Raw genomic sequence first — 25,099 nt, 5'->3', positions numbered from 1 at the left:
AGAAGGAGGCTGAACACAGGCTTTTTCGTTTTGTCCTTGATGTCAGTGAACGCACCACGCGAGAGACAGAAGTTATGATAGAGTTGAGAGTTTGCCGAGTTTTTATGGTGTTGACGTGGTCTACAGCCGACAGTAGCCCGTGTTCAAGCTTCAGTTACCTTGAAGAAAAGCCTCCATAGCTTCTTTAGAGTGAGACGCTACGATATGTATTCAGGTCAAGAACGTAGATTTCATTGTTTCAAAGCATTACTTTCTAGTGTTTTTAGTCAACTCAACTTTCACCACATATTAGTCAACTTTAAAAAAAATCTGAATTAGCTCATCTCCTAGTGACAATTCAACATTCTGCTGATCAGACACCACTATTACTGTACAATACTTATCATTTGTGTCCTATTATCGGGTTTTCTTCTATTTGCACTACTGGTTAGAAGCCAAACTGTATTGCGCTGTGCCGTGTATGTACTTGTACTATATGCAACGACAGTAAAGACAAATTTACTTAAATCTAACTGGAGTCAGAAATAGTCAGCTGCTGCTATTCCTGATAAAGCAGTAGTGAAAGTTGCACGAGTACAGTAGAGGTTCTAGCAATAGTCACGCTGTAATATTAGTCAGAGTCACTTTTACCACTGATGCTTTTTCCTTTAAATAGCTGCACTACAATTTTATTAATAGCACCAACAATAAAAGGAGAATGCTATCCCTGGTCAGTTCATTAGGGACACTAGTGAACTCATTCTAATATAACAGTCGTGCTCTAAATCGGCCTCCGTGACTGATCTGGTATTTAGTTCAAAGGTGGTGATTCAACATGACGATCATCTTAGACTCTAAGATTAGGGTTAGGGGTTAGGGGGGATGGAGTTTGTGGATGCAGTTAAACAGTTTTCAGGAAAAAGGGGCAGAGGCCATGGGTTGTTGTTGGATATTTGTGGTAATTTCAGTATAAAGTAAATAAAAAAATTAAAAAATTGGCGCCTGAAGGTATCACCTGTGTCAGTTCCTGCTCTTGAGGAGAACATCTGATTCTAAAGTCTTTATTATTTCACTTAATTCTTGCTTAAATGTGACATGTTTCTAAATACTCTCACTTGTCAAAACATTAGGTACACTAGTGAACTCATTCTCATGTAACAGTCCTGCACTACATGTCAGAAAGGTGGTGATTGATTTGGATTCAGTTAAACAGTTTTTCTTTTTTTTATTTATTTATTTTTTAATTTATGTGATATATGTGATATGTGATAAAAGTTGAGTCGATTATCTTCAGCGTAATTGAAGCTTGAACATGGTCTACTGTCGGCCGTAGACCACATCAACACCATTAACACCGTCAGTCTGATATTTCTAACATGCTCCGCAAACTCTCCGCTCTACCGTAACTTCCGTCTCTCGCGTGTTGCGTTCACTGACATCAAGGACAAAAAAAAAAAAAAGCCTGTGTGCAGCCTCCTTCTCTCTGTTACCACAGGACGTTTGGTGAAGTTGTTAACCGACTGCTGTCCAGAGGATTTGGACCGTTCCTCTGCTAGCGTTAGCATTAGCCTTTTCAGTTGCATTACAGTAGTACTTTAGTTGTATATCAGGACTGACATGTCACGGAAGTATGGGCTTCATCTTTAGTGAAGTATTTCCATGCACTTTGTTGAACCGCCGTCACTCTCAGTTATTTTAGACTAATTCTGAATACTAGAACCTTCACTTCTCGTCACTAGTGTACCTAATGAACTGGCAAGTGAGTGTATATCCTAGTTAAAGTTGGACCTGAAGCCTTATCAGCGGTTCTATTAATGTTATTGTAGTGGAATCATAGTTTTCTTTTGTGCCCTCATGTTGTAATAGATCTGTGCTGGTATGTTAATACAGACATGTAACGGTTAAGTGAACATGAATGGATTCTGAGTTTTCCTCTGGTTGAACTTTAAGGTGAGTAAACCTGCTCAGCCACCGTGGAAACTTAAAGTTGACGGATCAACCCACACACACCTGATATGATGCCGCCGATCTTCAGCTCTGTGTAGTCAAATGGAAAATAAAAGTTTCCGTCAGGTCACCCTCACTTGAACTCTGGGCAAGATTAGGCAGAGATTATGTAAAGACCTGATGCCAGCTCAGACGTCACATGACTCCATTCACTGTGTCACAGGGCAGGTTTTGGGTGCGTGTGTGTGTGTGTGTGTGTGGGGGGGGGGGGTGTTAGTTTCTGGATCACCATCATTTTATAGGGCTAGGGTTAGGATTTTTACACCACTACAGACAAATGAAAGTTGAAGAAAAATGTTGAACATGCAACATAACCTGAACAGACAAAAAAGCTAGATGGAACTAGAGATTGGATTTGAAGATGGAAATGATTTAACTGGACTAGTGGAGGAATGTTTATAGAAGAGGCCGAGACAAGGTTAGCAGGAAACATGACCAGGTTTAACTGATGAGAGATGAAGAAGAAGTCTGTCTGTCTTTCAAGGTTTTCTGTTCTTCTTCAAAAACTAAAATGTTTTTCTGCATTTTTCCCACATGTAGAAACCTAAAAATGATGAAACCCATCACATCACACTTCCCCCGCAAACGCAACTCTGATAAAAAATAGGAACTTCATGTAAATTGCCTCAGCGGTTTCACATTTTGTTGACATATTGTTACAAAAATAATAACTGTCCATGGTTTTGCTGTATTTTTATTTATTTATCATCAGGCTTGTAGTCTGTGAGGTGAAACCTTGGACATCCCCGATCATTTCTGTAACTCCTTTGGAAACGTGACAATGCTAAGTGATGTTTGGGTGACGCTGCTGAAGGCTTTTCTACATTTTTACGCCAAACTCAAATCCAGCTGTACTACAACTCAACTTTCTGTAACAGATAACTCCATCTCATTCATGCCAGTACTCCTCCATCCAGATTACTGCACCTTATCATTTATCTCAAACAAAGGTTAAAAAAAAAAGGCAACTGGACTAATAGAGTTTTTTTGAGAAGACGTTTCACCACTCAGCTGAGTAGCTTCTTCAGTTCTACTCGGATGAGTGGTGAAACGTCTTCTCAAAAAAAAAAAAAAAAAACTCTACTAGTCCAGTTGCCTTTTTTTTTTAACCTTTGTTGGATATACCATGACCTGGATGACTGAGAACCTTCGCAGACTTATCATTTATCCTTCCAATGTATATAGTGTATATTTACTTATATTTCCATTTCTTGCAGACTTGTACACATGCAAATCTTGTATATTTATTCTTACACGATTATATTATTTTTATTTATTTTAAGTTTTATTTATTTATTTTTTATTTGGAACTTTTAATTTTTTACTAATTTTATTTAAATTTTTTTTTTTTAAATAGTTGTATTTATTTTATTTAATTAATTTTACATTTTCGTTTTATTTTTTATATATTTTTTTTATTTTTAACTATCTTACACCTATTTTTGTTTTTACTAGTGGTTTCCAAGAGTGTGTTTCAACGGAGCTGTGACCAAGCATTTTCCCTTGTGGATCAATAAAGTCTAAGTCTAACATGTAGAAATCTCAAAATGATTAAATCTTATCTAATTTAGTAATAAAACAGTCTGTGCACATTAAGTTGACCTCATACTCCATCGTAGATAAATATTACATACACATATTGTCACAAATAGTAAGCACCACTATTTATTTCTTTATTTTAATGTAAATTATTAGATGGAAATATAATCTCTGGTGAGTTTTGCTGTATTCATATATTTATTATCCCTGAGTAGAGGCTGCAGACCTCCTCAGAGGCTTCATGCCAGGACGTCCCTGCTGGGCCTGACTTCTCTGGAAAGGTGTCGTAGCGCCGGTCATTTCAACAGCTCCCTCCAACCATGACGATCGTAATCTCTGCGGAACGCACGTCCTCCTGTGTTGATGGAGGGATCTCTCTATCTGATGTGTGTTGCGTCAGCACATTAATTAATTGTAGTGTGTTGTAACTCTGTAACTTTCCCAAAAAAAAAGGTCAGCATGAAGAAACATGACCTTCAGATTCAATTGCTTTTGCCGGAACTACAGTTTTCCTTTGTGCTTCTCTTTGCCCACACATGCTTTTTGAATGTAAATCCAGTAAAGAGCAGAATCCCCAGAATCCCCGGCATCACAATAAAATCTCCTCCTTTTTGTCCGTTGTTGGGTGTGGGGGCGAAGGGGGAGGCATCCCGCGTCACTAAGTTGTTGAAATTGTAAGTGGGTGGGGAGATTTTTTACTAAATACGACCTCAGTGTTTGTGTTCAGATTAAGTCTGATTCCGTAGAGACTGCCACACTTTCCACACTGCAGCTGTTTCACTGGAAGTCAAATCATGGCGGCTATTAATAACTCCCGCTCTGTAAAAGTGAAACAAGAGATTAGATTAGACTGAAAAGAAGTAAAACAGTTTTTTTTGTCATAAGCCTGAGGCCAAAAACTACACAAGTATTTCAGTAAAGGAAATTTGTAATCGTCTAGTGCTGAAATTGACGTCCGGAACTGAGACTTAGTCAGAGGATGAAGGAGGAAACACTTTTGGAAAAATGAAAAATCCACACTGATTGACTGAACTGACCCGGCACAGCAGAACTCTGTTCTTATCAGAATAAAGTTCGGTTTATGCCTTCGAGGGACTAGATGCCCTAACCTAGGTACGTAGCCTATGGCGGTGTGAGCCTGGCTCACTCTCAGACAACGCCACCCAAACACTGTGTATTTTTTGCCAGTCAGGTTATTTTTTGTTTCTACTTCCTGCTGCTTTTTGTACTTCCTGCTTCCTGCTCACCGAGGACGAGTCATCCAAAATGTTTGTACCTTCGAACCTCCCCAGTTAACCTTTCCTCAATGTGTTCCATCTTTAAAACTCTAAAAAAACTCTACAACTCCAGTTGCCTTTTTTAACCTTTGTTGGATATACCATGACCTGGATGACTGAGAACCTTCACAGACATGTTCAAAATGAATACTTATTTAGACAACTAGTTTACATCAACTAAAAAATACGTCTGCTCGCAATTGGGTAGTGCATTTTGTTGTACTCAACTCCAAAGCACTCCGATGACGTTTATCTTCTGTCCGTCGCTACGTAAAGCCCGGCCCAAACGATTTGACTGGTCCGGCATAATCAGTTCTCAACAGAGGGGTACCACCTAAACTTTCAGCCACAAGAAACTTGCGTGCAGGTAAGTTCCTATAGCTTCTAGGCTAGGATTTACTTGCAAATACTGGTATAATGACCCGATGAGGAGTTTCTACAAACACTAACTTAGACATATTTTATAAGAGTATTTAAATCAAATATAAAAATTGCATTAACATATGTAGGTTTATTGCTGGGATCACGTTGCGGAATTTTTGGTTAACCATCCAACTGTCCTTCCAGGTCAAACTTGGCCCGTCCCGGATGTTTCCAACTCACGTAATTTGAAATAATCGTGGTCCTACTACCCTGATGGATCCTGAAAAGAAGTGTACAATATATAGTAATTAGTGAAGAAGTTGACTAAGTCAGTCTAACATTTTATTTTAGGGTTTATAAATCGTCAAACAGGCCGGGGTGCATGGTTGACGGTAGGGCGATACAAGCCCTGAGAGTAGATATGAAAAAACAATCATTTGTATTCATTGCCCGCTTTGTTCCTCTTGTTTTGAGCTTAATTTTATCATGCATTGAAAGTCAGTTGAACTAAAAAGAGAGTCATTATGTAATACTTTTATTTTTTTTAAATTTGTGGTATTCTACATGAATTCCAACACGACCCTGGGACGTGTTGTTGCTCTGACAGATGTGATTCACCCATTCCACTTGTGCAATGTGTGTCAGTGGTTCAGACGTGAGAGGCATCATGCAGCCGCTCAGCCTTTATAAAAAAAATAATTAAAAAATGCCAGCGGCTCAGACTCGCGGATCAACAACAAGGGGATTTCCAGCTCTGTGCCACAAAACGAGCAAATTCACGATCACTTGTCTCGGCATGGAGCAAGAACAAACAGCACCGCGACAAAAGTTCAAACTGTGACACACGGTCATGTGGCGCGGGTTAATTTGAGCCAAACCTGTTTTTCAGCGTCAAACGTGACTCTGCCCGGCAGCGCTTTCATGGAAAACAGCCTCACCGCACACAATTACTCAGCAAATACAGAACAAAGCCTCCATTCTGCCGCGACGTATGATCTGGCATGTTTGCGCGGGGCTCTGGCTCTATTTCAGGTCGCAAGTAATTATTTCGTCAGCAACAACTGTCCCCGGTGACGCGTCTCTTGCCCGAGTATCGGACAATCAGCAGAGGAGTGCTGTCAGACTTCAGCCTCTGTTGTTGTGCAGGGCAGATCACAAGGTCGAGAGGCTGCAGCTGACAAGCGGCTCTGTGTGGAAACTCTTGAAAAGTTACTGGAGGTCAATCTCATCACACACTCATCAACCACATGGCATCTCTACTCATGTGGCTGTTTGTCGGACATGTCCACAACAGAGTGTTTATGTGTGAGGACCGACGGGAGTTCTGGGCCTTGAAAACAGAAAGGACAGACAGTTTTTCTTTCTTGTCTTTTGTCTCCCTTATGAAACTAAAAGTCCCTGGATTTGGGGAAGTTTAACCCAGTCCTCTTGCACATACTCCCAAGCTCAGACATGAGGGGCATCATGCAGCCACACAGAAGTCAATAACATTTAAACCATCTTGTGACAGTTCAATGTTCTGCTGGGAAACTTTAGGACCTGGCATTCATTGGTGTGGATGTTACTTAGACATGTAGCACTCACCTAGACCAGACCAGGCACCCCCACCCCATAGCAATGACACTCCTTGATGGGAGCAGCCATCCCCAGCAGGATGCAGCCGCAAAAACACTTTAGGAACTCTTCAAAAAAAACATGAAGAACAGCACAAGGTGTTGACCTGGCCTCCAAATTCACTCGACTCCTCCTGGGGATACTCCCAAACTCAAAACACATCGTATGGAAGCATCTGTGAACTTCCACCTTCATGTCCTTCGGTTGGGACACTCAAGGACAGGCTGAGACTTGTTTTGAAGCGACTCACTTTGTCTTGGCAGCATGCTTTGGGTTATTTGTCTTGCCAAAACGTGAACTACAATCCAAGGATCCGGATCTCTGAAGTCCGTTGTAGGTTTTCCTCAAGGACTTCGCTGTATTTGCTTCCCTAAGTCTCCCTATCCCTGCACATGAAAAGGCAACCCCGTAGCATGCCGCTGCCACCTCTATGCTTCGGTGCAGGGACGCTATTAGCAATCAATGAGACGTGGTGCTCTTCCCTGAAGAGGCAATAAATCGTTGCCTCAAATTGTTGCATCATCTTAAACCACAGTCACAGTTAAATGGTTGTGATGTGCCTTTCACTGCGGTTTCACACCCGTTTCACTTTCAGTGATCGACACGTTGAGCCATGACAAGCCCTCAAGACTGCGAACGCGCAAACAGACACGCCTCAAGGATAGGATTGAAATCTATGCAAAAAAGTTAAGGGGTCTAAATTCTTCCTGAAGACAATGGAAGTTCAGAAGAGCCTTGAGATAAATGGAAGTATCTATCCATCTATCTATCCATCTATCTATCCATCAGCTTGTCCACAGATTCATACTTAGTCAATTTGGCTTTAGTTTGGAAACGAAAGGCTGGTGCCCAGAAGATGTTTGTGTGGGGAGGCAACTGAAGATCCCGGAAAGGAAAATCGCAAGACGCCTCTGAGGCCTTGCAACTGACTATGCCCTGGAAACATCAAATCCTGGAGGAGTACCAGGCATTTCTAGAGAAGTGTAGGTTACATGCCGAACCTTGTCGATGTGGGCGGAGGTGGGGCCACAAAGGTTTTGCAAGCCACTCTCTCCGAAGAGTTTACAACATGTAGTTCACGAGAGGACGAGGGCAGTCAGGACCGCAGTGGAGGAAGCTAAGAAATCCTCCAGCTGCTGCCGGGACGCGAGTCGGGGTCTGATCAACCCCGGCTGGGTCGCTTGGGTGAGGGTGCATGATGCTGCAAGGCCCGAAACAACCGGCGACCCCAGGATACGTCAATGATTGATGCGTCCCGGTGAATCTGTAACACGTTGGCGCTCTCCCCGGGGATTCTCATGAAATGCTTTGTCTGCTTAACTGGAAAAATAAATGTGTATATAGCAGACAATAAAAGGTGACCTCAGCACCAGTACTTAATGATAGCATTAACAGATTCTGAGCAAACGTCTTAATAAATGTAAATATCGCAGCTTTGAACAAACGGCAAAAGTCCAAATTATTACAAAGAGGCTGCTCAGTTCCGTCTGGTTTAATATTATATTCTTTTTAACCATTTAATCCGCCCACTCACAATGAAAGAAACAACACTTCCCTAGTCTTCCTTATAAGGTAAAGACTCAGACGGGGTCAGGGAAGATGAAGTCATGTTGAGTCACCGCTCCACCAGGAAGAAAAACCAATGCCATTGTGTGTCAACTTACACATACACTCAGTCTGCTTTTACGTGAGCCTCAATTCAATCACCTCAACTGTATCAGTGATTTTTGTTCTTTTCCACTGTTTGTTCTTCTTAAACCTTTGTTCCCGATAAGAGCGCTCCCGACCGCTTGTTTAAAATCTTCCCATAACGGCGATGCCTGCGCCTTTTGCAAAAACGGTTACCAGGGAATTATTTGTCACCGCTGTTCCAGATTATTCCAAACGTCAGCGGTATTTAAATACAGGTACTTCCTTCTAGTCGCACGTGTCTGTTGGCCGCGATGCAGGAAATGAAGAATTAAATTAAAAGGCAAAGTATAACTGTCACACACCAATCAGTCACAACATTAAAACCAAAGACAGGAGAAGTAACTACCGAGTTTCTTGAAGGGACGCTACTTCCGAGTAGCTTCTTCAGCCCTGAATGACTTTTATACGTTGTTTGCCGAGGTACAGAGTCTGGTTCATCCACCAGAGCAATCGCTGTATCTGCAGACAGGGCTGTAATAAAGTATCTACACCAACCAGCCACAACATTATGACCACTTTCAGGACAAGCAAATAATATCGATCATCTTGTGACAATTCAATGTTCTGCTGGGAAACTTCTGGACCTGGCATTCATTGGTGTGGATGTTACTTAGACATGTAGCACCCACCTAGACCAGACCAGGCCCCCCCTCACCCCATAGCAATGATACTCCTTGATGGCAGCAGCCATCCCCAGCAGGATGCAGCCACAAAAACGCTTTAGGAACAAAAAACATGAAGAACAGCACAAGGCGTTGACCTGGCCTCCAAATTCACTAGATCCCAAACTGATCAAGGCCACAAAGCCACCCTCAGAAGGCCCATGTCCTTTCTCTGATGAGTCACCACAAGGGAGACCTGCACAATATTAGGATGTGTATGTCTAATACAATGTCAAATACTTCACAGGGAATATGAAATCGCATTTATTATCTCTTTGTTATTTCTAAGAACAAACATGTTTAGTTGTCATTCGTGCTTCAAAAAGGCATAAATAAAGTTCCTCTTATTACAGACAAGGTTTTTGTTTTTTACATTCTCAGCAGACTGTGTTTAATTATGTAACCCAGGAACCAGGAACTAAGTTTAGCCCGACAGTCAACTGATGTTTGTTTTTGTTTTGTCATCACCTGAGAAGGAAACTGGTGGAAAATCTGGCGGGTTAAAGAGCACATGTGTCCTGAAACCGCAAAAAAACAAAAAAACCTGACCACGTCTAACTTTTTTTTTTTTCCCACTACGATAATCGGATTTTCTTCTCGGCCCGGGCCACAAAAACAGAAACTTGTGTGGTTGGAGTTTTTTTTTTTTTTTGGGAAACGGAACAGACGTCAGAGTAGTAAAAATAATGCTGATGAGAGCATTTTTGTTTAGTCTGTAGTGTGAAAACACGAGAGAACGAGACAAAACTCAAAACTGAAACCCGTAACTGACTCATAATTGTGACATAATTAAAAAAAAAAAAACACAACTTCAAATGCCTGTCGGCTAATTTAGTGACTCCAGGGGGTTTCGATCACTGTTTTTCTTCCTGCTCTGTACGCACATTAGTCCAGATTTCTTTTTCGTCTCTAGTTAACAGTCTTGTCACGACCTCACAGATGAGTCCTAGAATCGTTTCAGGCTTCGTCACACACAGATTTAGTGGAAAAACAAGAATTGAAAAGAGAAAAATAGAGGTGGAAGCCACAGATAGAAATATTTAAAACATAATCAAGGTTGAGCTTTACTCCGTGTAAAACAGGACTTAATATGTAAACTGTTAAAGGACTGTGAGGAGGATGAGAAAGGCTGAAGAAGTGCGACACCTTCTGGCCAACGAAGGAACTACGGGACGCAGGCGATTAATTAATTAATTAAACGCTCCAAAGAGACGACGACTAAATAAATTTCAGGGGTTTTGACATGTTTGTAAGTCTGCGCCGTAAAAACTCGAGTTTGTTTATGACACTTTCATTAGATCGTTGTTCGAAGCTGCAGTTTTTTTTCTTCAAAGTGGCCAGAAAAATAAAAAAGTGATTTATTAACACTAAAAAAAATTAATAATAAACCACCAGTCTCTCTACCACCTGGTTTAAGTGATAAAAAAGTGTGAACTCTCACCGACAGTGACAGAAAATCAGAGTAAAATCTGAATCATCGACGGCGTTTGAACATGAGACGAAGGAAGTGGCCAAACCTTCACTGCACAATTTTCACTGTGTTTCTGCGTTTTCCACCTCCCTCGCTACCGGGTTAAATAAGACTCCAGTTCCCAAGATGCAATGGTCCTTAGCTTAATCACAAGCTGTACAACAGCTCTTCTCCTCCGTCAACGGTGTCTCTTTTTTTTTTCTCCCCCGTGGAGAGCGAAAACTCTTGAAGACGAGGAGGAGCCGAGCTTCTCAAAGAAAGGATGGAGGGGTCGACGGTCCGGGACTTGGATTATTTCTAGCTTCATCCCTCTCTTCTCGGTTACTTCTGCAGCTCCTGTGGAGCGCTGAACGTCTCGTAGACGTTGGCGGCGAACTCCTTCACCTGGTCGTTCATCAGCAGGTCCTGAGGAGAAACATCACAGCGTCACAAAAGAAATGTAGTAAAAACTCAACTAGACGTCAAGACGAGCAAACCACCCATCAGATAATGTAGTTAATCCCTGGCCAGTTCATTAGGTACACTAGTCAATATATTTTAATATAAGAGTCCGGCTGTAGATCTAGTCTTCATGAAGGTTCTGGTTTAGTTTCTAATAACTGAGAGAGATGTTGATTCAACTGTGGTTTCATTGTAGAGGCTGTGTGGTTTGTGTTCCTATTATTTTAGCAACCCCACTTTAGTCTAAACAACACAAACTACATCTTTCAAAATGATCATGCAGATGAATCACCGTCCTTCTGCCTCTAAATATGTTTAAATGCAGGTTTAAATACTTTGTTCGATGACTCGGAGTCCCTCAGGGGTATGTATTTGGACATTTTCTTTTTTCTAAAGCAGCAAATCTTCCTCAAACTCTCTGACTTTAGTTGTAAAGATGCAACATGTTTTCCCCTCATTACATAAAATAGAAGTTAAATAGTAGTTTTACACTTTTGAATTACGTGTTTTGTAAAGATATATCCTCTAGAGCAGGAGAGTTAAACTCGTTTTAGTTCAGGAGTCACATTCAGCTTAATCTGATCTCAATGGGGCTGCATCAGTAACATAATAATATTATAATATAACCTATAAATAACTCCAAATGCTTCCCTTTGTTTTAGTGCCTAGAAGAACATTATGTAAAGGTTTATATTTAATGAACTATCGTTTCACAAAACATTTAAAGAAACACCTGAAATATCTAAAGAAAGTGCATTTTGCAGCACATTGCTGCCATCTGCTGTTTAGTTCTGGGTACTGCGTCTTGTCTGCTGCTAAAACATTGGACAAATTAAGAATAACAGGTACTTTTATATATATAAATAATAAATATAAAATGCAGTTAAAGTCTTCTGTGTAATAGCTGAACTTTGCAAATTCAGACCCTCTGGTATATTGTTTGACACCTCTGATCTAGAGCTCTCCATCAGAAGGCTTTTGTTTTCACTGGTGTACCTAATGAACTGGCAACTGAGAGTTTTTGTGACACATTCGAATAAAACTCCTTTAAAGACAAGTTACGAGTTTGACTTTTGGTTTATCTCAGTCCGAAATTTAGTAGTTGAGCATAGATGGGAGCTTGGAAATAAGACGCAAAGTCAAATATTGACAGACGTAAGCCAGCGTCCCGTTCTGGAGATCGTCTGGGACATTTGAGAAAGAAGAAGGAGGAGGAGGAGGAGACGAGAGCTGGACTTCACCTGAACAAAGTGACTGGGAATCTCACTGCAGATGGTGTTGATCTGTCCGTTCATGATGGGGATGATCTTCGCCAGCGGCAGACTGACCGCAGACAGACTGGGGAAGCAGAGACGTACAAAGATCCTTGATTAGGCTCAAATGTCCCGACAATGAAAAAAAAAAAAACATCACGGTCCAAATAAGTAGAAGGATGTTCTAGTGAACATCTAGTCACAAAAGATGGAAATAAACACGCATGCCTTGCAGAGTCTACGACGGTCAACACCCCAGAAATGTGAACATGCACTGCAAGCACCAACTGTGATTGGTTCCGGGACGGGTACATGAAGGTCTCCTCAGTGAAAGTTGCCGCTGATGCACATTTATTAACTCCAACAAACTCAAACACAGCTCACTAGTCGCCCCCTTGTGTTTTAGAGGCGTAATTACAGGACACTGGCTCCATGTTGACCCAACTGTTGCCGGAGTATAAACTAACTGACCTGTCGGGTGCGCAGTTGAGGGCGGAGTCACCGGGCGGCGGGCGGAAGAACTCCGCCAGGTTGTCGAGGAGACGGGAGAAGCCCCGGTTCAGGCAGGTGTTGAGGACGGTGGTGAAGTCTGGACTGGAGTCACAAACACACCAAAAAGCAGACGTTGACTCGTCCTCACAGCTGGAGAGACGTTAACACAAATCAACGGGTGTGTGCCGTCCTACCTGTCCAACATGTCTCTGGTCTCGTTCAACAGCCTGATGGTCAACACGTCGCTCTCCGTCAGCCCGCACGCCTGCACCGGAGACACAGATGAAGACAGAGACTTGTTATTATCATTCTGTTATAAATAAAGAAGACAGTCTGCTCAATAGGTGACGCGTCCGTCGCGGCGACCTGGTCGGCCAGAGCGTTCTCGTCGTCCGCCAGCATGTACCAGGTGAGCAGGCGCTCGGAGTCGGCCTCCACCTCCGCCCTGATCCAGCTCAGCTGCTGCTCCAGCTCCAGCAGGGACAGACTCTGCTTCAGGGACAAGCTGAGGACGACAGAGAGACGGCGTCGGGTCTTTGAGCGAAAACGTGGCGACGTAGTGATTTTTTTTAAAATAAACTGAATCATTTAACGAGGGGACGCTCACTCTCCCAGGGAGCTCTGCACCGCCTTCTTCACCACCGTCATCAACTCCGTCAAACCTGAGACAAGAGACAGAGACATGAATGAGGACGATCAGATTTAACTGTGTTGTTCTTTCTATGTTTCTCTGTGTGTGTTCTGTACCGTCTCCCAGCAGATGTTGGATACTGGACAGGTACTGCTGCTGGACGTCCGGTGGAGCCAAAGACGCCTGGGACAAAACACACAAAACGGACATGATTAAAAACATCGTTTAGTTCTGTGTTAATGCTTAGTCTCAGGTGAGAATAGAAGGTAAAGTCTTGTAGACCAAAAACTATTATGTTCCTGCAAAGTTCTGCTGGGCCAATCAGGTCATCTGTGGGCGGGGCTTAATGTGGTGATGGACAGAAGAGTAACAGCAGTCGTACACGTCATCTGAGAAGATGTGGAGGTAAATTTGAGACAGTCCAGACTCCTACGGAGATCCTAACGGCGTAGCCTGGCGTGCACCTCCCCCGAAATGTAACTACGCGTCACGGCAACGCAGACCACAAGAGCTGTGATTGGTACGTTTGGTAGTAGCCTGTTTCCAGCTGTTTCTCAATCTCGACAATATTCAAATCGATCGTTTTGGATCAATAAAGATGGAACACGTGGAGGAAAGGTTAACTGAGGAGGTTCAGAGACACAAACATTTGTACGACTCGTCTTCGGCCAAATTTCGGCGAAAGTTTTAGCCGCCGTTGCTGAAAGTGAAGCAAAAATTACGCCGATTGTCAAAAAAGACTCAGCGCTGACTTGCGTTTGGGTGGAGTTGTTACAGAGCGAGACAGACTGACGAGCGCACAAGTATAAATGGGTCACACCGGCGTAGGCTACATACGTAGGTTACAGCGTCTATGTCCCGCAGTACCTTAAATGAGCCTTAAATGTCTCTGATTGGTTGGAGGGACTATCAGTTGATGCAGAAGTATTTTTTTTTCTCACTGTATCAGTTGAAACATGCTTCATAATCCAAACTGGGCTAGAAACTGACAGGATGGAAACAAGTCTTTACGCTCACTCCCTATAACAGTGTCTAAATTGACTCAGTGACATTGTCTGTTTATGTTGTTTTAATTTAGAATAAGGCAAAATGATCAACTACAAAGGACTTTATCAAAGACTAAGAAACCAGTACCCAGGCCTCTTCCGATTGGTCTGCTGACCACTGTCAAGTCTCCACTTCCTGTCGAAACAATAGCCACATGGGGGTCCAGTCCCGTAGGAAAACCTTGAAAAGTCTAGAGGTAACATGGAGGCGAGGCAGCTAACATTAGCAACCATGCTAACGTTGATTGCCATTGGTAAAACCCACCAGTTTTCATTTAGCATTCCTCAGCTGTGCCTAGCAACAGCAACATATGAATAGTCAGGGTTTAAAACAAGGGTTCAGCAGACCAATCAGAAAGCCAACAAAGCGTCTCAATGGGCTGTCACAGACAGGAGTCGTACTGCTGGAACATCTCTGTCACAGACGCTCATCGCTACCGACTGTCAGCGCCTTTAAACCGCTTTAATCCAAGCAAAACCATCCAGGAAGCTGCTTCACATTTTAGCCAGAGCTGATCATTAAACCCTCTGGGTTTAAAATGAGGCCGGTCCAAGCAGCTGCTGCTCATTAACCTTCAAGGCCCAAATAAAACCCTGGCTGTTGTTGGCTCGTGTCCGTCGTCAGCTCGTACTCAAAGATTGTTAACGAGCTAAAAAGGGGAATCACTCTGTGTTGATGCATATATTAATAGAACTGAACGGCTCATTTAAAGTACTGCGGGACATAGACGCCGTAACCTACGTACGTAGCCTACGTCAGTCCGACCCATTTATACTTGTGCGCTCATCAGTCTGGCTCGCTCTGTAACAACTCCACCCAAACACTAGTTGGCGCTGTGTCTTTTTTCCCAGTCGGGTTAATTTTTGTTTCTACGTCCTGCTTCACTTTTAACAATGGAGACTGACATTTTTGCCGAAACTTCTCTGAAGACGCGTCGTACAAGCGTTTGTATCTCTGAACCTCCTCAGTTAACCTTTCCTCCATGTGTTCCATCTTTATTGATCCAAAACAATCAATATGAAAATTGCGGAGATGGAGAAGCAGCTGGAAATACTAAAGAGGAAACACGCTACTACCAAACGGACCAATCACAGCTCTTGTGGGGAGGTGCATGTAAGTTACGCCGTTAGGGTTTGCGTAGGATCTGGGCCGTCGCCGAAGCTTCTGCCTCAACGTAACTCAGAAGTCTACACCGCCCATAATCCTCCTATTAGCGTCCGTTCTAGATGAAGCACTAGACGTGTTCCTCACTGTTGCGCTCTTTCCTACAGAGTTATCCAGGTACAGGTATCCCCCGATGATGTTGAGCTGGACTCTCAGGAGGACGACCAGCATGCAGGTGCTGTACACGGCCACAACGGTGCGAGTGAAACCTGGACGAGAGGACAAGCTTTTACGGTCAGGTCAAAGATCGTTCTGGGTGTTGTCATAGCGACGTGTGAAGGATCTGCTGTGAAAACACTCACTGATGATCTTTAAATCCTCCCAGATCTCCAGTTTATTGGCTGGTCTGTCAAAGAAAGAAAGAAGATTGTGAAATAGTTTCACCCCATAAAAGTTATATTTCATTAGTTTAAAACACAACAAAAGAAGCTTCTTCTTCTTCTTCTCACTTGGTCTTCAGCAGCGCAGTGAGACTTTCTGAGTTGAGCTGATTGACGATGGCTTCTCTCAGCGACGGGAGCATGGACAGCACTGGAACACACAAACACAACGTGAGGAAAACGCTCAACAACTCTTAATTTATTTTATTTTTTGTACATCCTCTAGCGTTGATCCCGGGACGTTACCGGTCATGTTGCAGGTCCTCTGGTTGCTCTCAAAGTGGTACTGCCTTCTCGCCTGAGCGATGTACTCCGTCGCCTCCTTCTCCTGGATGTCCCTGATCTTCTTCTGGGCATATTTACCCAGGAAGTATAATCCTGAGAAGAATTTAAAAACACTGAAGCTAACTACCTGAAATAAATAATAATCTGATTATCAATAAGATCATCTTAGCCACATGTGATCAGTGGTGCAGTTCTGCTCCAGCTCACGTTCACCTGTCACGTTTCATTAAGGCAGCTTAGAGATACTTCCATATGCTAGCAGTTAGCGTCCATAAGTGCTGTTCTCCAGCGTGGAACTTCACGCCAAAGTCCATTCAAATTTCTGGCAATTTTAAACAGATCTCGCAAATCTGCAGAAATCTTCAAATAAAATGTGACTTAATGTTTAAAGTTGCTTGTACACTACTCTTGTGTGCAACAAACACAAAACGCAGCCTTAATTTTTAGTAAAATTAAGCAATTATTGTTGTTTTAACGTCATTCTTTTCCTTAAAAATGAATCTAGTGGGTGTTTGAAAACAGTCTGGTTTTATTAGAAATGTTTTTGATAGATAAATAAAATATATGCCGAATTAAACAGAAAGCCCCTTCGGTTCTTAAATGCCATTTGAATATCTTTAAAATACACGTTCTTAATTATTATCCAAAAATCAATATTGTGCAGCGGAGTCTGGCGTGCTGCTACTTATCTGTTAGCATGGCAGCTAACAGGCGAAGCAGTTACCTCCAACTACAGCTCCGGTGAAAATAAATTTCCTTTTGTGACGTTTGACAAAATTCCACACAGACGAAAACATTCTCCAACACCGAGGGGCTCCAAAACTCCCAAAAAACACTCCGCGAGTTTAACTTTGTGGGCACTATTTTACGGACATTGTTAGCTAAAGAGTTTCGGGATCGTTAGCAATTCTTAGCTACCATGCTAACTGTCAAAAGTGCCAAAGTATTACAATCAAGGTTGGAAGAGTAACTGATATAACAGCATCCGGTTACTCATTTCAAAATAAGACTTAACGGGTATGACTACGGTGAAATGTAACATGATTAAACCTTTAAGAAAAAAATCAACAAATTAATGATTAAGTAAATATATATGCCCATTTATATTTTGTATCTGGGTATTTTATTACAAACACAATTCGAAAGTACATATAAAATTAAAGCTGAATACATTCAGCAAAATAAACGCTGAATTATGATATAAATCAAAAATAAATAAATGACTAACTGTAGCTGAGACACTACCAGAGGCGGCGAACGTATTTTATATAGTTTGTGATAGCCGTTCATCTGTCCTTGTGCTTTTATTTTACGTATAAAAGTCACTCATTTCCGGTTTACACATAGACAACACTCGTCAGCTTGACGCAACAGGAAGAAGCGTGGAGGCGCCGCAGGAAGTGGTCCGTCCAATATTATCTTCCCCCACCAGTGTCTTGTGCGCGGCGTTGACGCTGCCGCCGACCGATCTGTAGCTAACAAAAAATAAAATATATATAGTATAAAACCTGTTTATACGGTTAGGTGTATATACTATGGCTTTTTAAAAGTACGATTGCGGGATAGCAGTTGCCATGGGAACAGAGGAGGGCAGTAAAACCGACTCGGCGGAGGGTTTCTGTCCGAGTGAGGAGGAGATCGAGAGGTGGATGTCCAGGGCTTTCGACATGGCGAGTGTGACAAGAGACATTAGATTTGCAATTTTTAATTATTTATTAATATTCGTATTAAAAAACACATGTTTTTTTTTAGCTATTTTTATCATATTTTTACCATACAACTGAACTTAAAGCTCTTCAGAAATGACCTAAAATTTCTTTAAAAAGTCTTAAATTTAATGTACAGATGCACTAGGTGTTTTTCTAGCCTCCTGCAGGCAGTAATAATGGATCAGCTGCACTTGGAACACACTTGGGAGGAGAATATTCAGCAATATTGTGTATTTTCTGCAGCTGTTCAGGTTAAAAATGTCTGAAAACTTGTCCAACACAGCTGCCATGACAGACATTTTGAATGAATGTCAATAACCGTCAGGTACAGCATTGACTTCCACTCAAATGTGTCAAGTTTTCAGCGTGGGATCATGGTTTTGTTGGATGTGTCGCTGCAGGCCAAAGAGGCTCTGGAGAACGGAGAGGTGCCCGTCGGGTGTCTGATGGTCTACGACGACGAGGTGGTGGGGAAGGGAAGGAACGAAGTCAACGAGACGAAAAATGTAGGAACTCTTTAAAACATTTATAACCTGTGAAACATTTAGCATAAAATGAAAGCAAACGTACCTGTTGACAGTTTGTCTGTGGCTGAAAGCTGGTCTGGAGTCTCTCCGTTGGGGGAATGATTATGCTCCTGCACACTCTGCTGAAGCTTTTCAAAACTTTACAACAAAAACAAATATTGTGAAAATGATACACTTCAAATATCACCATGGGGCACCTTGTGTTGTCTTAAAACGTTTAGTATCTATAGTGGTAAAGTAGCTTGGAAGCAAAGCAAAACTTCTGCTGTGCAAAATAGTTTTTCCAGCAGAAAGGCCATTTTGGGGGCGGGGCTTAAATTAAAATGTCTCTGATTGGTCGAGGACTGTCTAATTGGATGCAGTCTTATGCAGCCAGACTCATACTCTGATAAGATATGAATTGAAAGTTCAACAAGTCAGTATTTGTAAGTGACGTTCGACTTAAATCGTCTCTTCTTAAAACACGGCTTTTTTAAATGGAGTTTGGTTTGAAGTTTTCTCCTCCTCCTCCTCCTCATCATTCTCTCTGTCCTCCTGTTTTTTTTTTTGTTTTTTTTTAGGCCACCCGTCACGCCGAGATGATCGCCCTGGACCAGCTCCTGGACTGGTGTCGCCGTGGCAACCTGGAGGCGAGGAGCGTGTGCCAGCGGACGGCGCTCTACGTCACCGTGGAGCCGTGCGTCATGTGCGCCGCCGCCCTGCGTCTGCTCCGTATCCTCCCCGTTACACCTCCGTCTCTATCTGTGTGTGCGTTAGTGTGTGTGTTTGTGTTGAGTTAGCGGTTCCTTCACCGGCCCGTCAGACGTCCCGGTCGTGGTGTACGGCTGCAGGAACGAGCGCTTCGGAGGCTGCGGTTCGGTTCTGGACGTCTCCTCTGCAGACCTGCCCCAGACTGGGACCACGTTCAAGGTCTGAGTCTGGAGGAGACGTTTGATGAGAACACGGGACGGGACAGGGTGTGTGTTTAACAGGGTGTGTGTGTGTGTGTTTTCAGTGTGTTTCAGGCCACAGAGCAGAAGAAGCTGTAGAGATGCTGAAGACTTTCTACAAACAGGAAAATCCAAACGGTGAGAAAGAGAAAGAAAGACGGTCATGTCTTCTTCTTCTTCTTCTTTTGTTTTCTTTCTTTTTCTAATCGAATAATTTTCTTCTTTTTGTTTATTGTTCTGCTTCATGTCTTCTTTCCTCCCTCTCTATATTCCATTCTTCCATCCTTCCTCCTTTCACTCCTTCATTTCTCTCCTCCCTCCCTTCCTTGCTTCCTATATTCCTTCCTTCCTTCCTTCCTCCCTCCCTCCCTTCCTTCCTATATTCCTCCCTCCCTCCCTTGCTTCCTATATTCCTTCCTTCCTTTCTTCTTCCCTCCCTCCCTCTCTCCCTTCCTTCCTTCCTATATTCCTCCCTCCTTCCCTCCCTCCCTGTATTCCTTCTTTCCTCCCTTCCTTGCTTCCTATATTCCTCCCTCCCTTCCTTGCTTCCTATATTCCTTCCTTCCTTCCTTCCTCCCTCCCTCCCTTCCTCCCTGTATTCCTCCCTTCCTTCCTTCCTCCCTCCGTCCCTTCCTTCCTATATTCCTTCCTTCCTCCCTTCCTTCCTTCCCCCTCCGTCCCTTCCTTCCTATATTCCCTCCTTCCTCCCTCCCTCCCTTCCTTCCTTCCTTCCTATATTCCTCCCTCCTTCCCTGTATTTCGTCTTTCCTCCCTTCCTTCCTCCCTGTATTCCTTCCTTGCTTTCGTCCTCCTTCCCTCCCTCCCTCCCTTCTTATATTCTTCCCTCCTTCCTCCCTCCCTCTCTTCCTTCCCTCCTTTCTTCCATCTTTCCTTCCTTCTTTCACTCTGTCATTTCTTCCTCCCTTCCTTCATATCCCGTTTCTTCCTCTTTTCATCCCCTTATACTTTATCTCCCCCATCCTTCCTTCTTCTTCTATCCCCTCTTTTTCTAACCATTATCTCGTCTTTCAGTCCATTTTTTCTCTCAGTATATTTTCATTAATGTTTTTCTTTCCTTCCTCTAACGCTCATCGTTCTTCTTCTGTTTCAGCCCCTAAACCCAGAACGAGGAAGGACTGACCTCCAGAGGAGAATCTTTGTTTTTTTTATGTGTCATTTCTTTTAAATATGTGTACTTTTTTTATTTTTACAAAAAAAAACACATTTTAAAATTTAATAAATGAAAGTTTTATACATATATGTTGTGTGTGATATGTCTATATCTGTACATGAGGTCATGTCCTGAGTCCACCAGCAGGGGGAGCAACGGATCAAGGTTCTTCTATCAAACCACACAGAAGAAACGTCTCTTGTCTCTCGTCTTCTTCTGCGTGTGTCTTCTCGTCGGCTTAAACCGAGACGTGAGCACATTTAAAAAAATAAATAAATAAAACAGAACCACAATGAATAGAGTCCAGATGATCAGAGGCAGGTTTTTATCTTGTTGCTCTGCAGCTTTCACCACGACGACGACGGCGACGGCGGCGGCGGCCGATCTGCTCCGTTTGTTCTTGAAGTGTCAAATGTAAAGCGCACCACTTCCTGTGTTATCTCCCTGACAACGAGACTGGGGGAGGAAGTGTGTGTGTGTGTGTGTGCGGTCGTGTGTGTGTGTGGGTGTGTGTGTGTGTGTGTCTTGAAGCTCTTCTCAACAGGAGTGACCTTCACAGCTGCTCATGTAACGGACAAACAGTCACGCAGCAGCAGCTCAGACCTTTCACTTCCTCAAAGACACACACACACCACAGTATGTAGATATGTGTGTGTTCATGAGTGTGTGTGTGTGTGTGCAGCGTGTTCAGCTGGGTGGAGCTGAAGCAGTGAGAGTGTGTTTCTAAGAGTCCTCGTCGTTTGTTCGCCGACTCCGACACAGAGAGCTCCTTCACTCTTTCACACGGTGATCTCGTTCTTCAGCCGTTCATCGACGCTTCCTTCCTCTTCCTCTGTTTCTTCTTCTTCCTTCTTTTAGCAGTGGATGACTTCCTTCCTGTTTCCCCCACTTCCTTCCTGTGTCCTCCACTTCCTTCCTTCCTTCCTTCCTTCCTGTTCGTCTCTTACCTCCTTCACTTCCTCGTTTCCTGCCCGACGCGTCTTTAGTCACGTTTGCTTCTGTTTCACCTCTCTTCTTCTTTCTTCAGCGTTTCATTTCATCTCGTCGCCGTCTTTTTCGTCGTTTCCTGTCCTCACTTCCTGTTTCCTTCCTTTCTTCCTTCCTTCCTTCCTCCTTCCCTGTGTCACGAGCTCTTTCTCACCTTCGTTCTCATGTTTCCTCAGTGGTTCATTAACACGTCGAGTTTCTGGTTTGAACCTTTTTTTGTTCTTTTTGTTTTTTCCTTGCACGTTTGTGTCACTCATTTCCTCTTTCAGTCTCTTTTACTTTACTCATCCTTCCTTCCTTCCCTCTCTCATCTCTTTTCCTGCTCTTTTTTTTTAGGGATATCCTCCCTCCTTTTTTTTTTTTACATTTTCTCACTTTTCATTCCTTCGTTTATTTCCTCAGTGGCTCATTAGCACTTAATTTTAGGTTCTTATAAGCTTTGCTCCTTCCTTCCTTCCTTCATTATCTTTTCCTTCTTGCTTCTATCCTTCCTTCCCTCGTCTTCCCTTATTCTTTCACATGGTTTGTAACGTTCTTTCTTTTCTCACTTCATTTTTAGTCTTTAAAAGCTTTGCTCCTCCACTTTCTTCCTTCCTTCTTTCCTTCCTCCCTTCCTCCTTCGTTCTTTCCCTTCCTCCTTCCTCCTTCCTTCTTTCCTTCCTTCCTCCCTTCCTCCTTCCTTCCTTCCTTCTTTCCCTTCCTCATTCCTTCCTTCCTTCTTTTCCTTCCTTCCTCCCTTCGTCCTTCCTTCTTTCCCTTCCTCCTTCCTTCCTTCCTTCCCTTCCTCCTTCCTTCCTTCCTTCCTTCCTCCCTTCTTTCCCTTCTTCCTTCCTCCGTTCCTTCTTTCCTTCCTTCTTTCCTTCCTTCCTTCCTCCGTTCCTTCCTTCTTTCCCTTCTTCTTTCCTTCCTTCCTCCCTTCCTTCCTTCTTTCCTTCCTTCCTTCCTTCTTTCCTTCCTTCCTCCCTTCTTTCCCTTCTTCCTTCCTTCCTCCGTTCCTTCCTAATGCTCTTTCTTACTCCTCTTTTATCACGTTAGCTCTTGTTTTACCTTCCTTTCATCCTTCTTTCCTTCACTTTCTCATCTCTTTTCCTGTTCTTATTTTTAGTGATATCCTCGCTCCTTTTTTTTTTTTTTTTTTTACACATTTTCTCACTTTTCATTCCTTCGTTTATTTCCTCAGTGGCTCATTAGCACTTCATTTTAGATTCTTAAAAGCTTTGCTCCCTCCTTCCTTCCTTCCTTCCTTCCTTCTTCATCTTTTCTCTTTTCCTGTCGTCTTTTCCTTCTCACTTCAATCCTTCCTTCCTTCCTTTATTTTTTTCAAGCCTTTCCCTGTCCTCTTCCTTTCTTCTTTCACACCTGTAGTGTTCCTTGTTTACCCACTTCATTTTAGGTTTCTAAAAGCTTTACTCCTTCCTTCCTTCTGTTGTTGGTGGCAAATATGAACCAGGACATAACGAAGGACGGAAAGAAGAATTCATTTTTTTCTTCCTCTTTCATTTCGTTTTACTTTATCATCCCCTCCTCCTTCCTGTTTATCTTTCCTTCCTTCCTTCCTTCTCTCATCTTTTTTTCCTTTCCTTCCGTTATATCCTCCTTGCCGTCCTTCTTGCTCAGATCCTTCCCTCCTTCCTTCTTTCGTGTCCTCAGTGGTTTGTAGCATCTACTTTTTCGTTACATCCTCTTTCCTCCTCCTCTCCTTCTTCTTTCAGAGGCCCATCCTGATTAAGTCCCTTCTTTCTTTCTTCTTTTATTTCCTCAGTCGCTCATCAGCACTTCCTTCCTTCCTCCCCTCCCTCCCTCCATCCTCTTTCCTTCTTGCTTAAGTCCTTCCCATATTCTTTTCATTCCATTAGCACTTCATTTTCCACACATTTCCAATTACTCCGCTTCCTTCCTTCCTTTCCTCCCTCAGTTAAATCAGATGAAACATGCTCCTGTGTTATTTATTTATTTTTCTGTGCAGGGACACGTGCCTACGTCCCACTCCGCCTCCACCTCCTCGTTAGCATGTAAATCTAACGCTAACGAATGCAGAGCAGAATATTTCCGGGGCCGTTTTAAATGTGTCACCTCGGAGCTGAGGAGCCGACGTGTTAATGAAGATGGCGTTAGCTGCTAGGCGCTAACGAGCCCAGCGTGTCCCGTCAGGCTCCCAAAAAAACACACTTCAATTAAACAATAAAAAATAAAGAAGAAGAAGGAGCAGTTTAATACGAGATGATACGGAGGTGAGAGAACAAGAAAAAAGAAGTTTGTGGTCAGGTGACCTCAAAGGAGAAAAGGTGCGCTTGTTTTTGTTCGATGAGAAGCAGACGGGGAGCTGGGGTTGTGTCGACAGGAAGTCAGAAGTTAGATAAACTCGCTAACATGTTCTTTTTTCCCTTTTAGTTAATTTACTGTCTCTTTCTTCACTGTGACCTCCTGCCCTCGAGCACCTCGACACGTCTTATTTTTGTCGACCGCTTCCTCTTTTGGCGCCGGCCGACTGCATCAGTTCCTCTTTCACAGGCCTCCAGAGCGCTGCCACGTCTGGACCGCATCGCTCAGTCGCTCGTTTTGACTCAGACCCGACGAGGCGGGGGGCCTGAGAGGATTTAATTCTGGGTGGTTCCTCGCGCTAAATGCATGAGGCTTCATCGCGCGGTGGCTTCGTCTTTGTTATTTTTAACCGGGGTCTTTCCGTCTTGACACCCTTGTGGTCGGCCGAGCGTGGGTAGTGACATGATAGCATCTCTCAAATGGCACTATTTATTTCTCTGTCTGCTCTGCCTTCATGAGTTTAAACCACATTCTCTGTTGCTGGGCTCCTAAAGGAAAGTTCTCGAATTATTTCTTATTCCCTCCGTCCGTCAATCTGTAGGCTACTCTCAGATGTCTAAAGGCCCGAACTCACAAAACCGCCAAAAAGATGAGGAGTTTTACCTAAACCAACTTCCCTGCATACAAATTTTTACTTTTTTTCTGGTAAATTGGCCTCTCATTCATAGACTGTAATAAAAGTAGACGCCATGACAGTTCCTCCAACGTGAAGCTGAAGCAAGTAGAGCTCCCCCTGGTGGCTGGCTGCAGTATATGTCATAAGCTCCACCCCCTCCATGTTAGTGGATGGGTCAAATTAAAACACTAAAATACACGTCAATAATTTTTTTTTCAAGGATGTTTTCTGTCATTTTAGATAGTTAATATAATGTTGAGGTTGACGTTGCTGGACCAGAAAGTTGCACTTGAACACACCGCAACGACTAGAATACTAGTCTAGGAACTGATTATGCTCCTGCAAAGATCATAGAGTGTAAAAAAAGTGGACGCCATGACAGCTCCTCTAAGAGTGAAGCCAAAGCAAGTAGAGCTCCCCCTGGTGGCTGGAGGCTGCAGTGTAGGTCACAAGCTCCACCTCCTCCATGTTAGCGGGCGGGACTGAGGCTAAACTAAAACACTAAAATACACGTCAAATATGTTTTTTTCAAGGATGGTTT

At 43.0% G+C, this 25,099-nt stretch overlaps 2 protein-coding genes across 5 annotated transcripts; one reads left to right on the top strand and one right to left on the bottom strand.

The window, feature by feature from the left end:
• Positions 1–9,134: 9,134 nt before the first annotated feature.
• On the bottom strand, positions 9,135–17,248 carry pex3 (peroxisomal biogenesis factor 3). 2 transcript variants are annotated; one of them, XM_084559790.1, is made up of 12 exons: positions 17,022–17,248; positions 16,259–16,390; positions 16,082–16,163; positions 15,935–15,978; positions 15,720–15,841; positions 13,538–13,604; positions 13,398–13,452; positions 13,157–13,295; positions 12,985–13,055; positions 12,770–12,892; positions 12,287–12,383; positions 9,135–11,009 (listed from the first exon to the last, which is right to left on the bottom strand). In XM_084559790.1, the coding sequence occupies exons 1-12, from the start codon at positions 17,092–17,094 to the stop codon at positions 10,926–10,928; spliced, it is 1,089 nt and encodes a 362-aa protein (XP_084415916.1). In that variant the 5' UTR covers positions 17,095–17,248; the 3' UTR covers positions 9,135–10,925. The 2 variants fall into 2 exon arrangements, with proteins under 2 accessions (XP_084415916.1, XP_084415917.1); XM_084559791.1 differs by having other exon boundaries at positions 15,738–15,841.
• Positions 17,249–17,733: 485 nt separating this feature from the next.
• On the top strand, positions 17,734–20,614 carry adat2 (adenosine deaminase tRNA specific 2). 3 transcript variants are annotated; one of them, XM_084560579.1, is made up of 6 exons: positions 17,734–17,967; positions 18,408–18,512; positions 19,094–19,244; positions 19,336–19,442; positions 19,528–19,600; positions 20,574–20,614. In XM_084560579.1, exons 1-6 carry the CDS (start codon positions 17,872–17,874, stop codon positions 20,600–20,602), a joined length of 561 nt encoding a protein of 186 aa, XP_084416705.1. In that variant the 5' UTR covers positions 17,734–17,871; the 3' UTR covers positions 20,603–20,614. The 3 variants fall into 3 exon arrangements, with proteins under 3 accessions (XP_084416705.1, XP_084416704.1, XP_084416706.1); XM_084560578.1 differs by lacking the exon at positions 20,574–20,614 and having other exon boundaries at positions 19,528–19,788; XM_084560580.1 differs by lacking the exons at positions 17,734–17,967; positions 20,574–20,614 and adding an exon at positions 18,078–18,331 and having other exon boundaries at positions 19,528–19,788.
• The last annotated feature ends 4,485 nt before the right edge of the window (positions 20,615–25,099 follow it).

Source organism: Chelon labrosus (assembly GCF_963514085.1).
Source record: "Chelon labrosus genome assembly, chromosome: 14".
Lineage (NCBI taxonomy): Eukaryota > Metazoa > Chordata > Actinopteri > Mugiliformes > Mugilidae > Chelon > Chelon labrosus.
The sequence above is the reverse complement of the archived record's forward strand: the minus strand, read 5'-3'. Positions and strand labels throughout refer to the sequence as shown.